The 27,644-nt window shown below is 43.4% G+C and overlaps 1 protein-coding gene across 9 annotated transcripts in view; it reads left to right on the plus strand.

Moving 5' to 3' along the window:
* Positions 1-26,185, plus strand: part of GRID2 (glutamate ionotropic receptor delta type subunit 2) — a 554,341-nt gene extending 528,156 nt beyond the window's left edge. For 3 of the 9 annotated variants that reach the window (XM_065837720.2, XM_071808263.1, XM_071808264.1), the window contains 2 exons: positions 19,570-19,810; positions 23,511-26,185. In XM_065837720.2, the coding sequence (XP_065693792.1) occupies positions 19,570-19,810; positions 23,511-23,933 (664 nt within the window). In that variant the 3' untranslated portion in view covers positions 23,934-26,185. Of the gene's footprint in view, positions 1-19,569; positions 22,533-23,151 lie in introns of all 9 variants that reach the window. The other 6 variants (XR_011738961.1, XR_011738959.1, XR_011738960.1 and 3 more) reach the window with 6 other exon arrangements.
* Positions 26,186-27,644: the final 1,459 nt, after the last annotated feature.

Genomic DNA, 27,644 nt, shown 5'->3' on the forward strand with positions numbered 1-27,644 from the left:
TGGATTCGGATACTACAAACGTAGGTTGTAATACACTTCACTTCGCGATGAGTGTATATGTAAGTATGCATACGCATTTTGGCCCAGTGAAAACGCTGATGTTATGCCCGAAATAGTGCTTTTAATTAAATATTTTTTAGTTAAGGCTATTCCTTTATTGTAACTAGAAATTTTGACAGCGTCTTTGCTCCTGGGCACTCGATCGAAATCCAGAGTGGTTAATTGTGGCTTTAAAGGGGAGGTGTGGGGAAGTCCTCCCTTCTGGTGACTTCCATTCCTCCAACCCCGTTCCTCCTCATTCTCTTGTTTTAAAAGCGTTCAAGTGTTAAAACTTAGCATCGTCCTTCACACGTTTGGGCTGGGAACTCCATTGCCATCTAATGTAAAAAACACCTGATAAGTACTGTTCAAGGGGCAGATTATGATTGCGTTTTATTTAAAATATATATATATTTTTTTAAAAACCCACTAAGTGCTTTACCAGATGTATTGATGAAAGGAGCTGCATGTTTCCAGCTATGGAAATTGGATGCTCGCTGAAGTTCCATTCTCTGCCAGCCTGTGCACACCGATGCCTTTCTCTCCCTCCTTAAAAGGCCTAATTATACCATAGGCAGCTACCTTGCTCTGCTCAGCCTCCTATTCTGCCACGTTGCCATTAGAAGCAGAAAGAACTAATTAAATAAGTATACTAAATGGCTGTTTTCTCATTCATTTATTCTGCGTCCAACCTCATTGCTTATTCTCTTTTAATAAGGGGATAGGTAGAGGAAGGAAAAGCTGCTTCTTTCATCAGTTCTCAGGGACTGAGGCTGCCATTAGGAGTACTACAGTGATATATGAGTTATTTTTCAATTCCTCTTACAATCTCAGATTGAAATCCACTTGGTATGTGCTGTCCACTACTTAAGGCAGCAGAGGAAACGAGAATTTAATCCTGTTGAATTCACATTGATTCCTGGGCATTCCTTTCTGCTCTGTGTCAGAGCAAAGGGTGGCTCGTTGTGCTTTAAGCCTCTCTTGGGATGTCAGGAGCAGAAGGCAGGTGGTACCCGTCGGGACTTTAGGACACAGGGCTCCACGCATTGTGTAAAATACAGTTCTGCAAAACCGTACGATCTGTCAGGCAGAGGTAATTCCATAAGAGGGTTCTGGAGATGCTGCAAACCACATCATCCAATTACAGGCTGGAAATTCAGTTGCGGTGCCTGCCGGAGCAAACGCTGCTCTTCTCTCCTATAGCGCGACTCTGGAAGTGTCGTTTGGATGGAAGCGGTGCTGCTGGAGAAGTATTTGTGGGGGCTTTTGGTGGAATACAGGCCACGTTAAAACCATTCCTAGGTGATGCGACCAAAGGCTGAGACGGAGTGCGAGTTTTCCCTCGTGAGCTCTTTACTTCAATTCCATTGTCACGGCTTTAGTGCTCAGATGCAATCCAAGCAACACGGCTAGAAAAGCAGGAAGATTAATTAGATACAAATGCTGGCTTTAGTATGAAGTAACAGATCGTGACTAGTTTAAGTAAACATTTGTGTTTGATTAGGCTCTGGCGTAGAGAGACTGCGTTGTGATAGAAACGATGACACAGATTGAGTTTATGTGGGTCGGAAGGATTCTTTCTGGGAGGAACGAGAAGTGTTGAGTTATGCGAAGATGGAAGCTCTCCGTGGGTGAGGTGGAGTTTGTTTGAGATGTGGTTTATAGTGCACCAGGAAGAGTTCTGCTGGATTTGCTGTTCATGCGCTATTCCTAAAGGAAATAGTAATGCTCTTAGGGCCAAGCTCTAAACCTCGGATACGTAAAAACAACTCCCAAAGCACTCATTTGGCATTTACGTGAGAGTCGTACTTAATCTTTAGAGCGTATCATATTTTGTTATGATTGCACAGGCTGACAAATGCTATCAAACCTCTAAACTATTCATTTATTTTGTAAGCAGTATGTTTATTTTTATTCCATTGAAATAATCAACATCTATCTATCTTGTCACAAGTATGCTGTGTCTGGCTTTCTAATATTAGCGTTCTCTCTATTTGGTCATAATCCTGCCCATCCTGACACTTGAATTGAAGGCAGTTTGGCTGAGTTTTATAATATCGGTGGCTTCATGTGAGCTGTGTCCACCCTGGCCAGGGCGTTGAAGGTCCTTTAGTCTTTGCCTTAAGACCAGGAAAGAGTCCAGAGATCAAGATGGAATTCCTCTCTCATCTTCTAAGACAGACGCGCTTCAGAAACCCCCACCGTTCTGATTTATACGGGTACCCCAGAGCGTTTTCAACTGCATCCCATTGCAGGAAAACATCAATAAAAGCCTGGTTATCAGCTGTGCTGCTAAGCCACAGCACAACAGTTGGCTTGTCAGGCTCCACGCAACTTTTTTACCTTGCCACTGTCTTTAGCTACGCGGCGTAAATAAAATGGATGGCGTTTTGTTCTAGCTGGCTTGTATCTAGCTTTTGAGACATTAATCTTTGCAGTTCCATACTGAGCTTTTGCAGCTGTGTATCGAGCTTTTAGAAGAAAAGATAACAGACCGGGGAACAGGGCAAGTTGAGCTTTGTGTTAGCGCTGAACATCCCGCTCCTTGAGATGGGGATGGGCCGTCACCTCTTGGCTGAAGTCACTTTAGGACTTGACGAGGCTCCAAATCTCAACTGTGAGCAGAGTGATTGCTGCTTTTGCAGAGCTATCCTGGTTGCTAAATGCCCCGCTGAAATGCAAAGTTCCTCCCAAACAAAAATATTTAATAGAAGAGCGTTTTTCTTTTACGGCATTTTTTACGACCACTGCGGTGTATGTTACCCTCAATAGTTTTACAGGCCCGTTGCCATTGCCTTGAGTAATATTTATAGATAGGGCAGATACTGTGCTCTGAACAGAGAGTCTGCTACCCAGCATCAAGGGTGATTCAGAGGACTGATTTCTTTTTTAAGTGATGAGATTTGCCAGTAAAACAGACCTCATGTTGCTTATTATTCCCAATTTTTCACGCTCTGAAACATTGTCAGCCTTCTTTATTTCGCTAAAACTTCATTTGGAAGGATTTTTGCTTGTTGGTATTTCAACTCTGCTGTTCTTTTGAAGTAAAGATTTTGGTTCATCCTTCCCTTTTACAAGGGGGATGTCTCTTATAGCAGATGTAGCTCTCCTACCCGCTCTTTATAACAACAGCAACTCCATCAGCTCGTGGTCGCGTTGCAGAGCCGGGCAGGACGGCTTCTTCTGCTCAGAGCAAGCACTTACAGCCATACTTTCCCTTTCTGTAATGAAAGGAGGAGAGAAGCACATCCAAGGCTCCTCTTCACTTTCTCCTGGATATGTGGTGACTCTTTACAAACCAGGCAGACTAAAGGAATGGTCCCAATAATACGAGCGAGCGGGGAAATGCAATTTCCAAACACAGCGGTTACGTTGCGAAAGCAGCTGATGATTCATGAGCATTAGCAAAGCGCCTTGACCATCTTTTCAAATGACATTAATATTGTTATGGCTCTTGCAGGGGCTGAGAACCTTTTATTGCATCCGTTTCCCTTTTAAAAAGGTAATTTTCCAGAATAGTGGCGGAGTGTATCACAGCTATTGTTCTGACAATAAACAGTTCAGTGAGCTGTGTTGGTTTATTCTGGCATTGCCTGCTCTTGTATTAGCCCTCTGAAAATTGACTTGAAAATGACATCGCTGGGTCTGGCGTTTATAATTTCAAGAATTTTGGAATCAGCGCTGTTGCTCAGTCCTAACTTAGCATTGCAGTTAATAAAGTTTCCCCAAGCTGCATTTTGCCTGCAGTGGCTCGGTGCACTCTCCTTTCCTTTTGACGTGTGCTGGTGCCTGCGTTCAATCCAGCTTCATCCAAATGATGGGGCGTGTAAACGGTATTTCTCAGAAAAAATGAATCCACTGATCTGACTTAACTTAGTTCGCTCCAAAGTGGAATAAACTGCATGGAAAACGAGACCTTTGTCATCGTCGTGTCCTGGTTTTGCACTTCGCCTTAACCCAAATCAGCCCTCCTAGAAGTCGTGGAATTGTTGGGATGATTTCAGGAGCGAAAGGAGCAGGCAAAGTGTGCTGAGGTGGTGACATAAATTTCTTTCTCTTTCAGAAATTGTGGGCCCAAAAAATAATGTTAAATGTTGGCATAAAAATGTGAACGACACTTTTTTCTATTCAGAATTAATTTTAGATTTAATTGCGTTTAATTTCACTTTTTAAAAAAAAAATCAAAGTTCTTAGATGCTGAAGTCTGGAACAAAGCATTTCACTCTAGGCCAGATTAAATAATCTTTTTCTATTACAAACAGCCCCTAAAATTATTTGGAGAGTCCTAAGGAGAAATGATGGGAATTGAATATGCAAGTTGGATGCTACTGAGCAGGCAGAAGGGATTTGTTTCTGTATGCAACACTGGGGAGGTTTTTATTGGTCGTTAATACTAAGTTAATTTCTGGTACGGAGGCACCGTAAAAATTCCCGGCTATGCAAGCAGTCAGGGACCTGAGAAACATGACTTAGCATGGAAGATGCTAGAAGCTATCCAGCTTCTCAAAATGAGAAAGAAAAGGTGATGAATTGTGGTGTGATTATGTGGGAAGACAATCCCGATACCGGAATCTAGAACAGAAATGGCGCAGCCAAGTCTGAAGGCTGAAAACTGAAGCCGGATGAAGTCAGTTACGAATTAGCTCGACAGGTTTTTTTTTGGTTTGTGTTTTGCTTTCGACCGATGACCATTAAGTTTTGGAACAATTCCATGGGCAGGGAAGTGGGGGTTGTGAAAGATTTTCTATTAGTTAGAGATTTAAAACCTTCTATTTCAGAAGGATGTGCCTTTGCTCTCGCACCAGCTGGGCTTGCATGGGGAGCTGTGGGCGGAATTGTCTTTGCCTCCCTCTCTCTTCTGCAGAGAACCAGGCTGTGATGCTGAGCCTTTCCGGCCTCAATAGCCTTCAAGTTTGATGGCATATTTTAATTTCTAAAATCAGCGTTACTTATTGTCAAAACTTAGATTTTTGCCTAAAGGAAGAACGTCCAGGCTTGATTCATGATTTAAGAGACTGTCTTCTCGGGTTTGGAGATGTATGTTGTAAAGTTATTCTGGTATAGAAAGAAGTAATTTATGTCAACATTCTACAGACCTAATTTTAATTCCCAAAGTTTGAATCCAGATTTCTAGAACTGAGAGTCAAGCTTTGCAGTATCCCTTAGACAAAGCTCTTTTGCAGGAACGCTTTCCATAACCATATTTATGAATCAAGACAGGAGAGTATATATAGCGCCTGTTGGTTATTCATTGTATTTGAATGAGGATGTAGAAACTCTGAAAGGAATTACATTTTTGTAGAGGAAATGTATTTTTCCCTGGCAGCTCAGAATAAAAGATAGATTTGTATTTCGCCTTATTTTGCCTCCTCTTCAACCAAGTTGCAAATCAGAGTTTCCTATGTGAGAGCACAGGGCGGCTGTTCCCTGATGGAGAACTCAATCTGTATGGCTCAGCTATCACTTCTGAACCTTTAACACGGAGCCAGCTCGTCTCCTGTGGGTGGGAACGTTCACAACAATAGTAATAACTGTAATAGTAATAACACCCATCCACAGGAAAAAACGTTGCGAGAAGGCTGTGATTGCAAGTGTGGGGATCGCGAGGACGAGCAGTTCTATTTGAACAACAAGAACTGCAAATATGACCATTCCGATTTTAACTGGCCTTCAACAGGCCACCGTGATGAGTAAGAAATATTGAATTAAAATTAGGAAAAACTGAGCCAAACTGCCTTCTTGACAATGAGTAATGATATATGCCAAGCTGGGTGCTGGAAATACAATTTGGATGTTTTGCTTTCCCATTGCAGCACTATATTTTCAAGTATTTTTTTGAAAGCTCTGCTTGCGTTGCTCCAATTTTGATTCACATTTGAGCGTCTTTTTTCTGCACAAAGCAGATCAGCTACTGGCAACACTTGAATTAGCGGTGGCTTATGTATTTGGGCTGTGAATGGTAAATCCTGCCTTCATTGTCGCCTTTGTGCATTGTGAAGGATCATAATATTTAGTATGTGTCTTGACATTTGCATGGAATATTTAGATTTCCTATTTATGTTGCACTATATATAGCATCACAACGACTTTCCCAAACAGTGCTTAGGCTCAGAAATAAAACGTTATGGTTTGTCCGTATGAAGAGTGAGTCTATGGCGGGTCACACGTTCTTAACAGAAAAGGAGATGTCCTTGTCATGCCTCATCTTCTGAACTTGAAGTGGACCCATGGGAGCAAAACCTAATTCATGAAAATTCAGTGGAAAAAGACTTTGGGGCTGAACTCTTCTTGTTGTTTCTGCTATTTCGAAATGCAGTAGATAGAAGCTGTGAAGGGTTAGAAGTTCGGTGCGGTGTCCAAACTGCGCTCCTATTTAAAGCACGTTTTCCATTAGAGTAGCGGTATCTTATGAAAAAATTACGTGCCCATTAGAGGACAAAGCTGCTCTGTAATTAAGATAATGATATTTTTTTTCTGTGCTTGTCTTTTATTTTTCTAGCTGTTTTTTTTCTTTTCAACTATCAAGTTTTTGAAATGATAGATGTTGGGAAGTCTTTTACACAGTGCTAATAAGAAAAACGGAGCAACTGCTGGCTGCCAGAATGAGTCAGCTGGGAGATGTTTTTGCTGGATACAGATAATAATCTATTGAATAAGAAAGACACCAGGTTTGCAAGGCTGTGCTCTCCGTGCTTGATGAGGAGACCTTTTCAGAAGAAGCGTCTTATCAGATGCAAACCATAAAGGCATTGAGCTAAGCCACATAGCCACGGCTGCATCGCTTTCATCTCTGCCCAGTGCTGTATGTTGGAGGAAAATCTGACACTGTAACTACAGCTTCATATAGGTTGTTCTTCCCATCTGCCTCTTGGAACCAAGAGGGAGCTGAGGATTCATCTTGTATTTTCTATCAAGGTCAGTAATGACCCAGCGTTCATGTTGTACAAGCACTGCGAGACAGGGACCTCTCTCAGCACCTCTCAAAAGCTTCTTCCATTTAAATTGCTCCTCTAAACCACGGTAGCCTAATTCAGAGCTCTTTGTACCTTATTGTACTTGATGGCTCCTGAGGTGAGGTGGGGGCTTCACACCCCATTTGCTGTTCATGGGATGGGGAGGAGGCCGGGGCTGCTCAGGTTAAGAAGCGTTGTTGTAAGTCATTACAAGAGGAACAATAGCATTGCCGCTTGGCTGCCCCGTGCAGGATCGCCTGCTCCATAAAGATGATGGAATTTGCCTCCCTGCTCTAACACGGCCATGTGCACATCTGGTGGTCTCAATGCCCGCACTGAGATTTCGGATCGTACCAGCATCTGCACGGAAGAAAATACAGCAACGTGTGCTCCTTGCAGTCTGGTTGAGCCCCTTTTGAGGTGCTGGCGTTCCCCAAAGCTGCTGCTGCTCCACCGCTGCAATATAACGACACGCAAGATAGATATGTCATTAATATAGTCGTGTCTTAGATGCAGTCGCATAAGGGAGAGTTCAGTAGTGATTCAGTGATGGGCAAGGCTTGTCCTGGTGTCTAAAGCAGGACTGGGGTTGACTTTTACGGCTGCTATATATAATGTAGCGAGAAAAGTGTAATTAGCCAAAATTAGGGTCTATTTTTGCAAAATCCTGAGATGCTGATGTTATTTAGCTGCTTTGGAAAACACTGTCTGAAATTCTCAGCCTGGAAGAGAAGGTACTGATGTTATAAACTGTGTGTCAGTATGAAAGGAAATTAACTTCATTACATTTTAAGGCCCGTGACTCACAAGCTTTGTGCCATTTTCACGCCTGCATGGAGCACACGAGCACCTGTCTCTCCGGTGCCACTTCCCAGGTAACTCTGTGTCATAAAAGACTTCACACATGATTTACCGAGCTGGGAGACTATAAAATCAATTTGCTTTCCTTGGCTACTTACCCATGTTGTCACCGGTCCTCCTCCAGCCAGATGAGGTCCAGCAGCTTGACGACCCCGAATATTTAGTTGCAGAGAGCAGCTCCAGAAAGGCTCGGAAGGTCAAAATCTCCTTGACAAAGAATCAGGCGCTATTTTGCCTCCTTTTTAACCTGCGACCTATCATGCAGAAGTCGAATAACATGATGAGGTAAAGGAGGAGCGTGTTTCATCCGCTCGTTTGCAGGCTGAAGTGGTGAAGGTCTAAAGCACTGCATATCCCAAAAATGTGAATAACACGTATTAGCTTTTCAGAAGGGTTACATTTAGAGAAAAGAGAACGTGTTTTTCGTTTTGCTCTCTGTTTTTAAGCTGCTTAGAGCGACACCGTGGCAGCTCTCCCTCATGGCGAGGCAGACCGCGAGCTATGGACAGCTTGTGAAATGCAAACCTGAAATTTTCCCTGCCCTTTCTCAGCGAAAAGGCTCCGTTACGAGGACTGAAAATGCTGCCGATGCAGAGGATCAGCCTGTCCGAGGAGCGTGGAGGTTTCTCAATGTGTTTTCTGGCCATAAGGCTTCAAGCAACACTCTGATCTTAAATCTCTCCTTTGCAAGCAGAGCCCTCCTTCCCCTGACTTCAAAGTCTGAGCAGGTGAACCAGGCTGAAACATCCCAGAAATCACTGTAATCCAGTGAAGTCTCCTCCTAACCCCAGGGTTGTGCACGGGACCGGGAAGACAGGTAACAATGCCAAATGCAGAACAGATTCATGTCCTCTCAACAAAGAATTACAAAAGAGAAACCTGAAAATGTAATGCATCCCAAAAATTATTTTAAAATGGAACGTGAATCTCTTTTTCTACTGAAACCCCACGTCTGCTGCTGAGTCTTCACCTGGGATTGATTCCTTGCTTTATTTATTTAAGAAGCAAAAAGCAAGCAGTAATTCTGAACTCAGTTCTTAGCTCTACAGGGCTTCGCTTGAAACCTGGTTAAACACAGAGCTTGCATTAAAAATAAGTTTTAAATATTAAATATTAATTCAATTTGCAAATATGCGCACAGTCTTGAGGAGCTCGTCTGTCAGGAAAATAAGTAAAATCTGATTCCTCTTGTAGATGCGAACAAGAACCCACTGTTTAGTCAGTGTTATTGCTTTAAAGTAAAATGGGTGTAAGAAAAGAATTAGGCAGTGTAATATCTTTTTGCCTAGAAAAGCTGGACTGCCTGACCTGGGTTTCCCCTCTGTTAGCACTGGTGTTAAAACAAAATACACCAGTTGCTGTGTTGTTTTGCAGCTGGTTCCGTTTTCTTTGATACCCATCACCTGTAATTGGAATTACACAATAAAGAGAGACACAGCCCGTGATTACAGGCTCCTCAGGCAACAGGTTGGTGGCCTCGTGCTCTATGCGTTGCTAGTTGGGGTGTTTCTGGCTGCTCTGCTCATCCTGGGAGATGGGAATGGTGAGAAGGTACGTGCCGAGTGTTTGCTCTGACTTCTGTCGTCCCTCCCTAACCTTTGTGAGCGGTGTAAAGGGCTTTCCTTGAGCGGGCAGCATGGCTGAGCTTTGCCTTTTTCCATCCGTGTCCTCCTTGTGCCAGGGAAGGTGACAAGTGGCTGGTGCCAGCTCTGGTCCAGTGAAGGTGGCTCTTTCCAACAGAGAAGCGCTGTGCTGGGTATTTAATTCCGGTTTTTGGAAGAGCTGGCTGGAAAGCAAAAATCCTGTTTTGCGGAGGTGAGGGGAATAAGGAGAAACTTAAGCTTCAGTATCTGTTTTTTCCAGAGGCTTGCAGCTCTCCTTTGTGCAGGCGGGTTCCTATATCTGATTTTCCTGCACCCTGCAGTAGCTTCCTAAACTAGAGATTTGCTTACAGGGATAAGTCTCTTATCGCTGTCTCTGGCGTAGCTTCTCTACCTGATAATCCCTGTTACAAAGGAGTTCTGGCTCACAGTCCTTGCTGTGAATTGGGCAAACAGGGTATGAGCCCGGTTTGCCTACATTCTGCATGTATATCTTTCTCTCTGAGAAGTTTGGCCATAATAGCCGGTTTGACCTGAAGCCCGACCAAAAAGGGAGGACTGAAAGAGAAAAGAAAATAAAGATCTTCTTAGTTTATAATTGAAATCAGAATTAGAAACTAACAAAAACCTCCCCGGAATCTGCTTAGCCCTAAATATTTCCATTGCAATCTCCATGGAAGGCTCCCTGTAGCATCGCTATCTCCACAGTCAATCACAGCCGTATCTGTTTCTGAAGCGGTGTTGGTTTTTCGTTAGTTTGGCATTTTTTTTTACCAATTCTCAGAAGTTAGGCACATCTTTATTTAAAAAATGGTATTTACAGAACTCTGGCAAATCCACTTTAATTCCATGCTGGCTAGAACAATATTCAAGGGAAACTTTACCCCGATGCTTGGTGATTAGCAAAATCCTAACTAAAAGGGGTTTATGTAGTTGATCGTAGTTACATGAATCTTAGGGCAGCATGAGTGCACTGCAAAAAGCCTCTGCTCCCACTTTTTGCTGAACGTGAGAGGGATGAATTTGGGATGACCTGGGGTGTTTTGCTGTTTACCCCCAGCCGCAGGCAGCGTCCAGGAGATCATAGAACCGTGGAATCATCTCAGTTGGAAGAGACCCTCAGGACCATCGAGTCCAACCATAACCCAACTCTAGCGCTAAACCGTGTCCCTAAGAACCTCGTCTAAACGCCTTTTAAACCCCTGCAGGGATGGTGACTCCAGCACTGCCCTGGGCAGCCTGTTCCAATGCCCCACAGCCCTTTGGGGAAGAAATTGTTCCTAAATCCAGCCTCAGCCTCCCCTGGCATGCACCGCAATACATAGCCTTGGTCTCTCTCTTCAGTCAAGTGCTCCCTGGGAGAGAAGTGTCTGCATATATTTGCAAGGTCTGTCCCAAATTAGGTGAAAAAAACCCTGTGTTTAAGGATGTGATGCAAGCTGTGAATGGTGCGGGGTTTCATGGGAGAGGTGGTGACAGGTCGGGCTGGTAAATGTTATGGCTTTGCTGGGAATGTCAAGAAGGGTCTTCTGTCGCCCTCTTTTATCCCTGGCCACCAATCCACTCTAATCTAACAGAGAGAGCAGGGACCAGGTTCAGCCACTGCTCACCTGAGGTCTGATCTTGCCCTGCCTGCCTCGCAGTCTCTGCCTCAGCTTTATCCTCCGAAAAAGCAGAGTGATAATACTCGCTGTTAATGAAAATGCTTTGAAGATTAGGTACTTTTAGGGAATTAACACAGCACGTTCCTGAAATGTGTCTGAAATTATGACAACTTGCTTATAGAAATTCTCCTGTGGGAAAGAAGAGACAAATATTTTGAAAGGCTTACAAGTTAATGTGATGATAAATGCCAGGATCTTATTTTTCAGACTGCTCTGTTTTGCCTTCTTTCCGTTGCCTACCTGGGGGCCGTGTTCCAGCTCTGCTCCCAGCAGCTGCAGGCAGCTGGGGGAGAACTCCTGTGGCATTATTTATGGCAGATCGCAGTGAGACGACAGTGATTTACTGCGCGTCATCTTCTGCAGCTGTGAATTTGCAGCGCGGCGACGGGGCCGTTCGGTGGAATCCTGATTTTCAGCCTGACACGGGGATAGAGACAGGTGAACTGGCTGGGGGAAAATAAGAATCTGTCCATATCCTCCTTTGCCCTCCCACAAATAAACTTTCACTTTCTGGCAATGGGAAATTAGGGCTGGGAATATCCATGTTCCCATCTCTCCCACCAGTCAACTTTTCAGGAGAAGTCAGGATAGTCTTGATTCTTCCTCTAAACCTGGGAGGCTTTATCTTTCTTCCTTTGTCTTACATCTTCCCTCCAAAACCTGCATTTTCCTGCAGCAGATCTTGCTGGGGGGACTCTCCGATGGGATCTGGTTGTCGCCAAACGGGATCCCTTGTCCAGCTCAGGAGAAGGACCTTGTGTCTTTGCGCTGTCAAAAAGAAGCCACAGGATTTGACCTCGTGCCCTTGATCTTGAGAAATTGCATAACTGCAAGAGGGATTAATCATTTTGTAAAAGAAGTGGCAGTGGGTACAGTAACAGAGGGTAAGCGTGCCTGTTGTCCCCTATGATTGTGAAAGAGTTTTGCTTCAAGGCACCCCCGTAATTGCAGATTCGGTTGGTCAAGCTGTAAAACACTTTTAGGATAGAAATCATGCATGCTGGTATTGCTATGCAAGCTTATGTTTCATGTTTTCTATTCCCTGGAGCAAAATGGGACATAATCTTCAGGTCAGTAACGAACAGACTGGGGAGAATGGAGGGGAAGAAAACCCCACGCCTTTCTAAAACCACAGAAATAATGAAGGACTCTAAGACTGAAGAACTAAATACAGAAATTGTGTTGCTTACTTTTAAGAACAGAATGTAAAAAAATGGCTTTGTTTAGCCGTGTGGACTTTGCTAAGCGAGATACACAGTGAAAGAAGGTAGAATTCCTCATGAAAATCACTGAATTTTCTTAGAAAATGTCACCTGCTTTAAAATAATTCAGAAGTGTAAAAAACAAATCAACCTGTGCTATTTCTCTGCATTTAATTATTTAAACATTCCATTTAAAAATTAAGATTTAAGTTACTCCTTGAAACTTCTCCTGTTTGCATTATTTCTAACTTATGCTTATGGACGTTTGGTGTTGAATGTAATCATTGGACACTCCAGCATGAAATATGAGACATATAGGGCGTAAGAAGGGTGTGTTCTAGCTAGATGGCAAGAACTTATTCTACTTAGCTTTACTTTTTTATTTACTCTTCCTACTCCATGGAAAAGTCTCAGTTCTGACCTGGTTGGATGAGCTGCAAAGAGAAGTAGTTATGTCCTCCTGCTTCTGCCTGGGCTGAGATTTATGCCACAAGACTCCGGGATTCTGGTGGCTTTGCCACGCGTATATTTTGCCTAACAAACTTGTTTTTGCGTGGAACAGGCACCCCTCAAGTTCGTGTGAATAATATGGGCCTAGATTTGAGGAAAAAAAAACAAGATACAGGGTGAAATTGAAAGCTTCAGATTCTCCTGAAAGTCACGGTAGGTCTGGATTGTGCTGCTTAGTTCCAAAGCGCTGAAGTAGAGACCATTATGCACGTGAACAGGTTGAGCCTTTGTGTATCGCGATGCAGAAGGGACCGGAGGAGGTGGTTAGGGGACGTTTGGGAGATGAGGAGCCAGCCAAACCCCCTGGCCGCAGCTCTTGAAAAACAACAGCGTTACCGGTGAGGCGCCGTTATTAACAGAATAAACACTCAGTCCTCCCGCAGATCCTTACCCGCATTGAACGGCACCCAGTTCGTCTTCAAAATCTGTCGGTAAGCTGCAAGATTTCATGTAATATATATATATATAGGTTTTTTTAAGGATGGTTGAATTCTCTCTTCATTGCTTTCTGTAGATTTGGCAGGGACTGTCATAATTTCCTAGGCAGAACCATGGCAGTTCCCTGCTGTACTGCCATGTGTCTTCCAAGAGTGTTCATTAGGATGACTTGAGAAAGGCTTTAAAGAAGAAAAACTATTTGGGGGGCATCTCTAGAAATGGTTCTTCTATGAAACGTTTTTCCTTAGGAGAACAAATCAAAGTAGCTACTTAAAGTTTGAAGCACTAATATATCGTGTAGGGTGCCTTCAATGTTTTCACTTCCAGTGTCCAAAGGACTGTTTGGAGCTCTCTCTCCTCGGTTTAATATTAATCTATAAGGTTGGTTAGTGCGGTGTTCATGTCTGGAAGTACTTGTTTCAAGCCCCAATGTGTTTAGAACCCTGGATGGGAATGGATCTGGGAAGCTTTTAGTACCATAACCAAGTACCCAGGAGATAAAAGCCTTGGAGATATTTTTAAATGTCATATTTCAGACACAAAGTATCTTACTGTGATTTGATCTTCAGACTCTGTATTTATCTGTCTAGCTTCTATCAACAACCCTGTTCACCCTGGAAACAGCTTTAAACTATTGATCTGGGTTCTTTATAATCCAAATGATGATATTTCTATCAGCCTATGTAAATAATTCATTTAAACACTATCTAAGAACACTTTGAAGGTTTTGATTTTCGTTTTTAAGGGCTTTAAAAAAACACTGGACAAACAGTTTAAAAATCTGAGAGAATCATCAGCTCTATATTTTCTCATCTTTGCTTGCGTAAATAGCAAATAAATGTCAAATATGCAAGTGCCACCTAGATGTCTGTCTTACTTTAAAAATGAGTTGTTCTAGACTATCGGTTGACAGGACTTAATGGAACTGATGTGTCTTCTGGCTCTCAAATGTGGGTGTAGGTATTTTGTACAAGAATTCTGCCTGTTGTCAATTCATTGGAGCCCAACTTTGGTATTAGCAGAGACCATATTGTCAAAGCTGTAATGACTGCTTGACTTCAATGGTAGCATAAACATATTCAATATATATAAAAATTAAAGTTTGCTGGTCACCACAACTCTTAAGATTAATCATGTTGGTAATTTGATTTCTCATGTCATTGCTTCTTAGCTGAGGCTTTCGCATTCATTCAACGCTAGGTCAGGGTCGCTGAAGTCCTTGTTCGTTTATCCCTCTTACAGGATATCAGCAGGATGGTCTAAACAGATTAAAGTTATTCCTTATGATCTGATTTCTTTTTTAATATTTTTCCTTAAAAGAAACATTCAACTATTTCATTGTGGTGTTTTCTTAATGCAAACTTTGGGGTTTAGTTTATCACTTTGCACTCAAAAACTCTGCGAATGGAGTAGGTGAAATAGCAGTTGACTCCAATAAGTGCCCATTTGCACCTCACTCAAGAGAGAAATAAAACCACAAACAAACTCAAACTAAAGTACTTTTTTCAAGTCTCAAGTTGTATGTATGTATATCGCCATCCTGCCTCCTGGTATAGGCAAAACGTCCTTTATGACTGCATCTGCTGGGGCTTGCTTTGGGTTTATGGTAAGGAAAGCAAGAGAAGAATTACGCCTCAGGCATTCATGTGGCCATAAGTATTGAATTTTATGTAAAGCTTAGTAACTGGCATTTTTCAGGCAATTTTTAAAAGGGGACTGGAGTACAGGTAGCGCACAGGAACCAATATACCTTGAAAGGACATTTATTTGTTTTAATAAGGTTGGCAGCGTACCGTGACTTGCCATAATGAATTAATTGGTTTACCATACCAGCACCGAGTTTAATGAACTCATGATGTTTATACCACTGTCTGGAGATGCTCTCTTGTCATTTAGGATTTATAAAGAGGTACTAATACTTTCTTCGCTGCGTTTTCCTGAGCAGGAAAGATCTGCATGGTTAAGGGCCAGTTAAGTTCACCTCGACTTTTTCTGTATTAGCAGTAAGCAGAAATCTTGGATAACTTGATTTTTGTCTTTATCTGGGTTTCCGAATTGGTAGCGTTCAGCAAAACTATGTGGCTTGAAGAAAACTATTACAGAGCCTACCTTATACAATTCTACCACAGTTATATGTTAAATATAGTTAATACCTCATTTCTCACTGTAGATGCTGTTTCATTGAAGTTTAACCTTTTGTATTTGAGAGTGGCCGTGTAAGTTTAACAGACTGGTGTAAAAAGACGTTCACTACGTTGAGCGTAGCGATACAAATTTCTGGATTCCCAGTCACGAGAGCTGCGTCTTCTGAAACCAATGCTTCGTTGCTGAGCAAAACGGGCGGTCGGCTGCTTTCTCTCTTTTAATATTGTTTGGTGTGCAAATCCTTGATGCTGAACATCAGGTCTGGTTTTACTACGGCATCTTCCATCGTGTCTGGAAGGTGAGGTGCTTGTCCTTGTTCCTGTGCGTGGACTCCCTGGCCATAGCAGCGCGATGCCGAAGGGCAGATCAGAAGGCGACATTGCGAGCCGCAAGTTAGTCGGGTTTAAATCTGCACGGGTTTAAATCTGCAAACAGGCTTTGCGGCTGGACCCAGGGGTGCTCTTTTTCAGGGCTAAGTGGTGGGAATGGGTGGATGGGGAGCGCGGATTCTTCTCGTCTGGCAGCCCGAGCCGCGTTTGGCTGGTGTGAAAAATCCCCTCTCGCAGAGCTTGTGATTGGCAGCTCATTAAAACACTGGCCAAAAAGCTAAAAAACAACCCCACAACAGAAAACAGTCTCTTTGAAACCAACATATTTGTTTACAGATATGAAGCCCTATAGTAGAAGGAAGGGCTGGAATAGCGATGATCTCTGTGTCTCCGCTCATCTTGCAAGTTCTACCATGGCCTCGGTACTCAGGAGCGGACCCTGCACTGTTCCCCTATTTCACCCTGGGACAGCTACTTCTGCCCTACACCTTCCCACACCTCCTGGGCTGTGTTTTCCAACGGTCTGGTGCCCCTTTTAATTCTAAGCTTAAGCCTAGGGATGGCTAACTGGGTAGTACATCTGGTGCCGGGCAAGCAGCCAGTTCTGGATAAACACATTCCCATCAGCTCTTTAAACACTTCTAAGTTTTATTTCTGACCATTCCTTCCCTCTTTATCCTGTGCTTTTTGGGCAAGACATTGCGGGGGTGAATACAGATACATCCTTCACTCTTCATAAAGGTCCATGGCTGTAGTGTGATGCCAAACATGATTTGTTGGGCAGCTGGGGAAGGACGATATTTGTTGGCATCAAAGATATGAGCATCAATATGCATCTACCACAATGCACCAAGGGTAAGGTCAAAATAATGAAAGCTCAACAGGTCTCAGCAAGACAGGGAGGTGCCGGTGGAGGAGATGGAAAGGACCCCCAAGAGTGTCCTACTTGCCCTCTCCATCCTTATTCCCCATTTCCCTCCCCGTGGCTGGAAATGCCTCTTCCCCCATCCTCTCTGGCATCTAAGCCTTGAGCCGGCCAAAAAACCTGTCTTGTCACAGATGTCACAGATGTCTCAATTTTGTAACAGTTGTGAGACCTTGCTGTCATAGCAAGTTGGGGGTTTTTTATCTGGGGTTATTTTGCTGGAGTCGTTCCATTTCACTGCGAGCAGCAAAGTGTGTGGTTACCGACTTGAGTCCAGCCCTGTTCTTGTGGATTTGATAGGATTTGTCCGCATCACTGTCAGATTTGGAAAGCGCAGGCAGGTTGGTTTTCTGTGCTTCTGTCCACTAGATGTCACTTGGCACCCTGAATCCAGGGCCAAATTAGAGTGCATGCAGACGTTTTCTTTTGCACGGCTTAATAACTGTATGTCATTGCCTTGAAAAATGTTATTATAACAGTTTGCCTGCTAGAGAAAAATAATAAGACCCACACTCTATCCATAAGCAGGTTTGAACAGTCGGGTTTTTTCCAGACAGATCAGATTATTTCAAGATTCTTTTGTGTTGTATTTGAAAAGAGCAGGAACCCCATGCGCCCTACTTACTGCTTTCCACCGCTCTTACTCCTGGTTTACGCGTTGCTGTACTACTCCTTGCCAATACCGCAGCCTCTGTCGAGGAAAAGTTCTGTTGTAATAATACGGGACTTGTGAGGCAAAGAACTTGCTGGAATTAGAGCATTTAGCGCATTGTTGTAATTCAGAGCATTTAGTTAGCACGTAATTATTTTAGTCGCTTATTAAATTTGAAAAATCAAATATCAAAGTGATTGTAGTGTCTGCCACCCGAGGGGTGCCTGATGAGGTTGTGTAGGGGCCCCCAGCAGGAACAAGCCCCTATTTCTACGGAACGGGTGCCATCGTGTGGGCAAAAATAGGAAGTTGCACAACTAGGAGCAGGTTGATGATGTTAAATCTTCTTGACGTATTAACTGTTCTTTCAGTTCCGCAAACAGGTGAATTCGGAAACAAAGTGTTTATAAGTCTAACAGAAGTGGGTTCTCCCTTTCTCTCTGTATGAAGTTAATATAGTTAGGTATTCATGCTCTTAATAATTTCTTTTGATATGTATTTTATCTCTCAACATCTGTTTTCAGCTGCGGTTGTACAAGGCTTAATTATAAGCCTTCCCTTTCTCAAGATTTTCTGTGTAATGATACAATTACTATCCCTGGTTTCTGCTTCTTTGTTATGTTTTCCTTTAAATAATCGGACTTAGATGTTACATCCATAAAGAAAATTGCCAATAATTAGCAGGAGTACAATTAGGAATAAATCTCTGTTCAGGAACAAGCTAAAGTTCATTGTCTTTATGCAAATGCCTATTGTTGAAAAAATGTCTTGTGTAATCAGGAATTATACTGACAAGTGAAGAATCATTTAATTAATGAGAATAGAGCAATCATTTGGATGGTTCGCTCTATTACCAGCTGAATAAAAGAAACAGAATAGCCCTGCATGGGGATTAGAGCGGCTGCTGGAAGAAACAAGCCCCACTATGTCGTTCTGTTACTGCCTCATGAAGATAGCACAGCAATTCCTAAATATACAAACATACATGCCAAATATTTGAGGTTGGGCATTGAAAATTTATCTGTTACTCTACAAGAACTTAAACGAAAGTGATTTATTTACGCTGACGCTCAGGAAGCTTTGGGATGGGGCTTCCCCAAGCTGGCATTGGGTTTCAGGCAATTCAAAGTATAGCGCAGGCAACTCTTCCCATGTCAATGCAGTGCGGTCTCTGGTAGCGACATCCCAGAGCTCTGCTCGTTTGTGTGCGCTTGGATCTTTTTGCATGCTGTGTCAAATGATTGCACGAGTAATTGTTTTCCTTCCACCGCCAAAATGAAAAACAAATTTATTGCATGAAAGAAAACATTCCCCCTGTTTCACCCTTTTTAAGTGTAATCATGGCATTTCTTTATTTGGGTAGCCAGATGCGCCCAGCTGCGACTCTGAGTCACTTCTGGCTGTTGGTAAGAAAACGCTCTCCTCGGGAATTTATTGAGATGAACCAAGGAACCAAACATGAACATCTTCTCCCAAACACCACTCTCATTTCCCAAACTGCTCATCCCGCAGGAAGTCTGGCAAAATAGTCCGTCTTGGGCAATGGGCTGGGTACGTGGGTGCAAGGACAATTTAATTCCGCAGCAAAGAGCCACCCATGGAAATCATTTGCCAGCAGGTCCCACAAGATTGAGCAAGATTAGTTTAGGTCCTCACTGGCTGCAACTAATTGGGTTCTGCTCTCTCTATAAAGCAACAAGCAGGTAACCTAGCAAAGGTGAGCTTACAAGAAGGTAACCTGCAGTACAACTGAAGTGTATTTACCTTTTTCTTTTTGATTGAAATGTTTATTTTCACGGAAGTTTCTCCTCAAATTTAAATGGAACCTCGTGTGTTCCAGTTTGTACCCATTGCCCCTTGTCTGATTAGTGGTGGTCACCGAGAAGAGCCTGGTTCCATTTTCCAGTGATTAAAGTGCAAAATGCGTGTTGTCAAATATCTGATGCACTGCAAAAGTCAATTGACGTAGTCCATAGCGAAAGCCACTTAAGAAAATATGGTCTATTAAGTAAAGCATTTTCATTAAGGGTCTTGAAAGACAGAAAGAGACTTGCGTGTGCCACCTTCTAGACAGAGTGGAGCGTGGATATCCATATGCTCAGCCTTACAGACAACCCATATTCGAGATTTCTGGTTAAATCAGGGTTTTGTGGATTTCTGGGATACACAGGAAGGCTGGAAGCAGTTGGGTTCCATCCTCACGCCCTTGGGTGCCACCTCCGTAAGCCCTGACTCTGTGTTCTCCCCCAGGATCCTGGAGCTGCAGCAGAGCGGTGACATGGACATCCTGAAGCACAAGTGGTGGCCGAAGAACGGTCAGTGCGATCTCTACTCGTCCGTGGACACCAAGCAGAAAGGAGGCGCCCTGGACATAAAAAGCTTTGCAGGTGTTTTCTGCATCCTCGCCGCTGGGATTGTCCTGTCCTGTTTCATTGCAATGTTGGAAACGTGGTGGAATAAAAGGAAAGGCTCCCGGGTTCCGTCAAAAGAGGTATTAGACCCTCCGTTTCTCCTGGGGAATTTTCATGCACCCTAAAAATTGCTGCCTTGAATTTAGAGCATTAGAGAGGGTGGGGAAGCAAATTCAGAGACGTTTCCTTAGCTTTCCTGACTTTTTTTTAAGGTTGTTCCTCAAAATCTCTTTAGCTATTCTATCTAGAAAAGCTTGAATTAAAAAATATATGGATGATGTATAAATATGCAACTATTCTGAGTAAAACACCACTGTTACTTGTAGAATAGTACATTATTAATACATCAATATTTAGTTCATTATTCCCACTGGGAAGAGCTAATTCTCACCAGTAAGTTCAAAGTTTCTTGGCTTCTTCTTGAAAAATATTTCCCCTGAGCTCAGTGGCTGAATCTTTCAAAATAGATTTGTGAAGTTTGGCCCTTTAATTAGCAGTCAGCGTCTCAACGAAGTTGGTCCCCATTTTCAGACATGTTAACCTCTTGAGACTTCCATGAACTTCAGCTCTCAGTGCTTAATCTGAAGTCCAGGGAACCAATAGTCTATTCGATCTTTCAGATTCAGGACAGAAAATACCAGAAGAACATTAGGAAGACGGAAGTCATTAAAATGTACTTGGCAGCAATGCCCAAAGCTGGACCTAAAGATGAACTTGAATGTAGCACTATCAATTATAACTTTTCTATCTGTGTAGTTGGACCACATCTCTGTAGCTTGTGGGGTGTTGCTGTTGATTTGTGTGCAGCGGGTTCACCTTCTCTGCAGTTTCTCCATTGTGTTTATTCCTGCTAATCTAATGCTGTGTAATCAGGCAGGATTAATTACACTACCTAATTAAACAGCATTGGCACTGATGCTAGAATACGTTTCATCTTTTCTTGCCTGTTTTAATTCCCAAGCTTTTTCTTTTTGCTCAAGATCTGGACCAGACCATTATGGAAAAAAAATAATCTAGGCTTTAAATTGAGTTTCTCAGGAACCGAAACCATAGAGATTTAATTGGTACATTATTTTGAAAACCTAAAATTTACTCAATTGTTGTTTACCGAAACTTTCAGAACTTCATGCTTCATATATATCTTCTGTTAAACATAAAGATAAATAACAAAGGAAAAACAAAACAACAACACGGATATTTTATATCACTCTAAATAAATTTTGTATTTCAGTTTTCAAATGCGGAGAAATTTGAGTGTATCCTTTCCACAAATGGTATCATTTGGCCTCCTTGATCTTTGTTCCGTGATCATTAGCTTAGCATTTGGAATTGACTTGAAAAGCTTGGCTCAAAAGCGAGTTTGCCGTGGCCGTGTGTGCTGAATGTCCCCGCTCTGCTGGACCTGGGAGCCATTCAGCAGAGAAATCCGTCTGAACTAACTCTCTTAAAATTCATTTTAGCTTCCATGAAACCTATTGGCTCTTCCAGGCCACTAGTCCAGAGGCGGGGGTCAGATTGGGCCAGTTTGTGGCGTTTATGCTGAAAAACTAATTGTCTTGTGGTTACGAAGATAACATTTCGGTAACGTGCCAGAAGCGACCCGTTCAGTGCTGTGTGAGGCTGCAGACAGCCTTAAACTTCTCTGAGGGAAGTACCAACCGCCCCAGTAATCTCAATGGGATGTTGACTCTGAAGCCTGATGATAATTTAAGTGTGAAAACTGCTGAATATTTCACTGCTGGTCTCACACAAGAGAGAAGAGGAAAGCTCATGTTATGGAGAGATGCACAGTCTTCCCGTGAGTGGGTCTCGTTTTGCTGTGTGGATTGGGTGGAGATCGGGTTGTGGGCTAAGCATGGGAGAATATCACCACTTAGATATCTCCACTGGGCTGACCCCGGCCCCAGATGCATCTCTGTAAGAGAAGAAAGGGGAATATTTCGAGCAGCTTATAGAGGCTCAAAAGTGATGAAATTCCAATGGTTTCCTGATTGGCGTTTGAGGTTACAAAGCGTTTGCGTGTGTTTAAATACAAAACCAAACAAAACGGGTATTTTAAAAAGGTAAAACAAAACCCAAAGCTCAACAAAGGAAGGAAAATGTGTAGATCTGTCCCTCAGAGACACAGTCACGGCTCGCAGGCGCTAACAGAGCCTCTGTGCGCTTCTTTACCTCCGGATGTGGCCCCAGGTCTGCCGCACCCCCCCCTAAATTTTCAGGAGAGGGCGCTCGGTGAACGCGTTTGGTTTTGGTGTCACCCTGTGGTTGTTACGTGCACCCGTGTCTAAGTCCATGTGCAAATAAACTATAGACCAGAAAGCCAAGTCCTAGAAACGAGCGCTGCGTTCTTTCCCCTCCCGCCGTGAGCTCAAACCCAAGCCTCTGTGGCCGGTCCCCGATGCCCCATTCCCTGCCCCTTTTCCCCCCCGTTTCTCTCCCTGTCCTAAAAGAGGGTAAAACTCCTTTGCTCTGTGCCCACGCGGCACCAGCGCAGGTATTTTGGTGACCCGTTTTGCTAAGCGGATGAACTCCTGCAGTTTGTTCCAGGTGTGGACTTTTTCGGACTGCTTGACTTCATTCCTAGACACACAGGAGGGATCTCGAGGCCGTTTGCTTTGCTAGGAGTTTTGCCATTGATTCAGGGAGCTCTGGATCAAGCCAGTCATTGAGTTGCAGTAATGGAGGCTGGAAGTCGTCATCTATCGGCCGCCTAATTATCCTCTGTGAGGTCCTAGAGTGAGAGATATTTCTAGTGGCCTGGAAGAGCCAGTAGATTTCACAGAGATTAAGGTAAATTTTAAGGTTAGTTGAAATCGATTTTTGTTCTGAATGAGCCGCGCTCCCCAGACTGAGGGAAAACCCCCGGACGTGTGTACTTAGTGCTGCTTTGAATTAAGCTTTGCAGTTCGGTAGAAATACCCCCGTACAATACAGATTTCTTGTGTCACCCAGGGCTTTCTCCTCTTTTTTTTAACTTCTGTGCACTTAAATTCTTAATTATAACAAACAAGCCTGTTTAGCTGAGGTCTCTAGGAGGAGAGATGTAAGAAGGGACAGAGGTAAGAGGAGGGATGATATATTATGATAAATACCCCAGGCCGCCTCCTCTTCTCAGCCACGAGAGCGCAATTCCATCAGAATCTGTGGAATTGCTGCTTTGTAGGCGAGAATGAATTCCTCCTTTGGCATTGTAGTGTAAAATTGCCTGGCGGACTCCTGTCTGTCTGATGCCAGGGAGTCACCAGCGCTCAGGTTTTTGCCTGGAAGTTCAGCTTCTCTATGCTGCAACTTACGTTATAAAGCCAAAAAGTAGCCTGAGATGTTTTTAGCCCTCCCTTAAGCCCCGAGAGGATGATCAGGATGGGCAACCTGATTGCTCAGAGCCTCCCGTGTTGACGTTCAAACTTAATCCTCGTTGCAGAGTTGAAGAACTGGCATCATCCCAGGCCGTTGAGACGATGCTTTGCTTTCATGGCACAAAGTTCGCTGTTACTCAGCTGTTGCTAGTCCAGCCCGCCTAGCTCTGAGCCTGGCTTTTCCTGATGGGAACCTACGGGCAGCGCTTGGAATTGTTGTTGTACAGATCCGGGGTTTGGAGGTGGCTGTGGTGTGAGGGTTGGCTTAGCCCACCCGGCCCCGGGCGGTGGGGATGTTTGCTGGTGATGTTCAGAGATGCCGTCAGCCAACAGTCGTTGTGCGCCGTCCTCATCGCACCGTGAAGCTTCCACCCAGCCCAAACGGCGATGGTGAGTGGTGCCTCTTGTTTTTCTCCTTCCCCAGGACGACAAGGAGATCGACCTGGAGCATCTGCACAGGCGCGTCAACAGCCTCTGCACAGACGACGAGAGCCCCCATAAACAGTTCTCCACCTCGTCCATTGACCTGACCCCGCTGGACATTGACACTTTGCCCACGCGCCAGGCGCTGGAGCAAATCAGTGACTTCAGGAACACTCACATCACCACAACCACCTTCATACCCGAGCAGATCCAGACTCTGAGCCGCACGCTGTCCGCTAAAGCCGCCTCGGGTTTCTCCTTCGGCAGCGTCCCCGAGCACCGGACTGGCCCCTTCAGGCACCGGGCACCCAACGGCGGCTTTTTTAGAAGCCCCATCAAAACCATGTCATCCATCCCTTACCAACCGACGCCGACCCTGGGGCTGAATATCGGGAGCGACCCCGACCGAGGCACCTCCATCTGAGCATCAGACCAGCGTCCTTCACCGTTCCTTTTCTAGGACTCCCTTTGCAAGGAGCCGCTGTGATGTTGTGGGACTAACAATGGATGTAACCTTTTTGCGTTTCCTTATCTTTTTGTTTTCGAGGGTTGTTGGTTTTGTTTGTTTTTTGTTTTTAATTTGTTTGGGGGTTATTTTCTGTTCATTTTATTTTCTTTTTGAAATTTTATTTAAGAATCGAGATGATTAGTAACAACTCTTCCTCCTCTTCTCTTCCTCGGTCTGGTCTCCTCTTTCTCTCCTTATTCTCTCTACTACTTGAATCACTTTGATTTATCGCCACGTTAGGTTTTGGTTACTTCAGGCTTTTCATATACTTTAAATATAGCAAATGTGCAGCGATTCACGCATAGGAAAACCTGAGGATTACTTTACAAAAGGGCATTCGCTCCTCCTCCCCCACCGCCTTTTTTACTATAATTGCAATAACTTATATCCTTTTCTTCTATCCTGCTGCCTCCAGTCAGCGCTCCACTGCTGTGTGTCCTTTTAACTGTGGACCAAAGGCAAACCCTGCAGTTTGAAACAAATGAAAAATTTTAAAAAAAATTTTAAAAAAAGGCAAAAATAATTTTTAAAAAAGAAAAAAAAATCAAAACAAATGAAGCGAAAAGACCGTCCAGGCCCCATAATGTGAGAATGCAATTTTGTAGAATTAAAAAAAGCCATTACTATGCCAGTAAAGACTACAGTTAAATCTACTTTTGCACTGCAACAGTGCATGTGACCTTTATGTGATTGTACAGTGTGAAAAGATTTTCTTATGTACAGTAAACTGTATCATATGGCAGAAGCCTCTGTTGTGTTAAATAAATCAGTATCTCATACATATATATATACATATATACACACAGGTATGTGTATATATATATACATGTATATATAGCTATAAAATGGCAGCTGTTGCTATCGCAATTCATTTAATAAAGCTTTAGTACAAATGTGTTGTATACAGGGAAGATGTACAGTGCAGGGGGTCTTTTCGTTTAGAAAAGACAGGTGGCTTTAATGTTATCCTGACTCGCATCGTTTGCCAACAAGAGCATATTTTATACTTTTCTATGAGGGCATCTGGGGCAATTTAAGGTTCGTACCTGGATGTAACTCCTTTGGTTAGGTTCTGCATTGGCTATTGAGCACTCTAGAATATAAGGCTAACCTTGATAATTGTAATTAATTAGACGAACGGAACTCTCTCTTAGGTACACCACGTTCTAATATAGCTTTAGAGGAGTTTAAACATAGATCAAAGGTTAAGAAATCATTTTCCAAATCGATGCAGCTGATCGATACAATAATGGTGTTAGCGGAGGAAAAAGAATAAAGCCCTCAAGAAATACAGATGTGGCCTTAATTATAATCACGGATTGTTCGAAGGGGAAAAAAAATGCGAACAGGCGCTTATTTTAGCCCTTTATACGTTAAGTTAGATTTAGAGGAGCGATGTATTTTTTACATTAGTGCCAACTCTATAGAGCAAGAGAAGGAACAGCAGTGAGAGCAAAACCAGTGCCCGCGTTGGCACCAGCTTTTTCAAGTAACACTGTTAGAAATGTAGGAAGAGCTTTCAATTTGTAATCCTTACAACTAAAAATGCGGTTAAGTAGAGAGCAAGCAGTTTAGCCTGTGAGTTCTTTTGGTTTGGTTTTAATGCAACCATACGCTTATTTTAACCTAACTCATTCTTTGGCTAGGATTAATAGGAATCAGCCTACGTGATTTGCTTTAGGATGAATTAAAAGGTATATTCTTCAGATCTATTCTATTTTGATGCTAATTCTGTTCTGGGGGAGCATCTTGTACTGTCACTGTTTTTTGTACTAAATCTTCGAATATTGTCTACTGTGTAAGGCAGAACCAATTCTGATCGTGCAAAAGGCCATTTTGTTTGCAGGGTAGCAAGTGTCCAAACGCATGCACAACTTGCTTCCCCCTTGTAGCATCCATGAACTCATCCACACTTCCGAGTGAAATAAAGAACAGAAAGAATCCTTTCCAACAAGCTCCATAGGGACATACCTGATGTCGCAGTGATTTTAGCTCTTAAAAACAAAACCAACCTGTTAACCATGTATGATGTTTAAAATAGGCCTATTTTGATGTGTTGCCTATTCTACAGATACACAAAACACTTTTTGGAGGCCTCAGTTACAAGTGGCAGAGCTTTCTGTGTATAATTTGTCTAAATAATTTGTCTAATAAAATTGTTTTCTAAACCCGCGTTTCCTCCGGTGGGGTTTTTGCCGCTCGCGAGTGGTTTTGCCGCGCGGTTACCGGGTGGGTTTAGCCCGTGGGGTTGGGATGAGGCTGCCAGGGGAAAGCTCACTCTGGAGCACCCATGGAAATCACCGAGATTGACCACATTTATCAGTGTCAGGCTCAGACTTCAGGAAACAGCAGCGTTTTGGATTCGTGGGCACGATGTGTAGAAATGCAACATCCTATCTCTGTCCTTCTTAGTGTCATTACGAGTTTTTGTGGAACGCGGTCGTTCTTTTCAGACAATCACATTGTGCCATCCTTAGGTGTGCAGAAGTTAGGTTGCTGTGATACCAGACGTACGCTGCCTTTCGATTTGACAGAAGTTTGAGTGGGAGAGAATTTAGCCCGTATTTCATTGCGGCCGCCTCAATCCTTAAGTTTCATTAGCACGTCAAGCTTAATGGCCTCATCTTTAGTAAGTCACGCAGGATGTACTGCGACAACGTCACTCGTGATGATTTATCTTACCTAATCCTAAGTCTGTCTGCTGGCTTCTTACAATCAGCGTATTTCATTCACTGAATAATGTTTTTGACCCCTTGCAATTTTCTGTTAAGCTCAGCAGGCGTTCGGGGGATTTCGTTTTACAGTTTCAAAAATGCTTTTGGAAGGAGTCCTCAATTCGTGCTACATTACATAAACAAAACCTGAATCCGGATAGCTTAAAAATCTAAAGGAAGTTAGGTTATTTAAAGTGATTGAGGTTAAAATGTAAAGGTACCTATGCACCAATGCCAACAGGCGCGTACCTCAGCGGGCACCAGAGACCTAGCGACAGGATGCTAGAACTTTAATAATATGGCTGCTTTTACTGCGTTGTAAAAATGGGCCAAGAAACAAGCTCTGCTTGTTTTCCGTGAGGCAGAGCTATGGCAAACCCTGACCCTACAAGCCTTCATGCACATTCCGGTGTGTCTAGTAGGGCTTCTTGTAGCCACGGAGATGCTTGCGTGACCAGGAGCGAAGTCTTAGGCTATTCCTTATCTGTCAAGTAATGGTGGCCTCTTGGAAAGCGCTGTCCAGACGGGACATCACTGGGAAAATGGAGCAAGCCAGAGAAATGGAAAGCAGCCCCTGCCTTCTCAGCAGCCCCTTCTGATTACCCAGGCTTTCCTGTTAGACTGTGCGCAGGATGCAAACATTTGCAGGAACCATCTTCGTGAATGGAAACACCAGATCCTCCTCCTGCATACGGGAACTTACCCCACCTGAACCAAACTTTTGTCACCCCTCAAAGAAAGGCTCGGAGATGTTGCTTATTCCCCTTCCTGGACTGCAGAGGGACCCTCCTTTCCCAACCAGCGCGGCCAGAGGATGCCGTGGCGAGCACTTTGCAGTAAACATTATATGAGCGCTAGAAACGAAAAAGCACAGTTGGAAAAACAAAACCACGCATCCCATGGGCTGTTTGCG

This window comes from Patagioenas fasciata, chromosome 4, assembly GCF_037038585.1.
Source record: "Patagioenas fasciata isolate bPatFas1 chromosome 4, bPatFas1.hap1, whole genome shotgun sequence".
Classification (NCBI taxonomy): Eukaryota; Metazoa; Chordata; class Aves; order Columbiformes; family Columbidae; genus Patagioenas; species Patagioenas fasciata.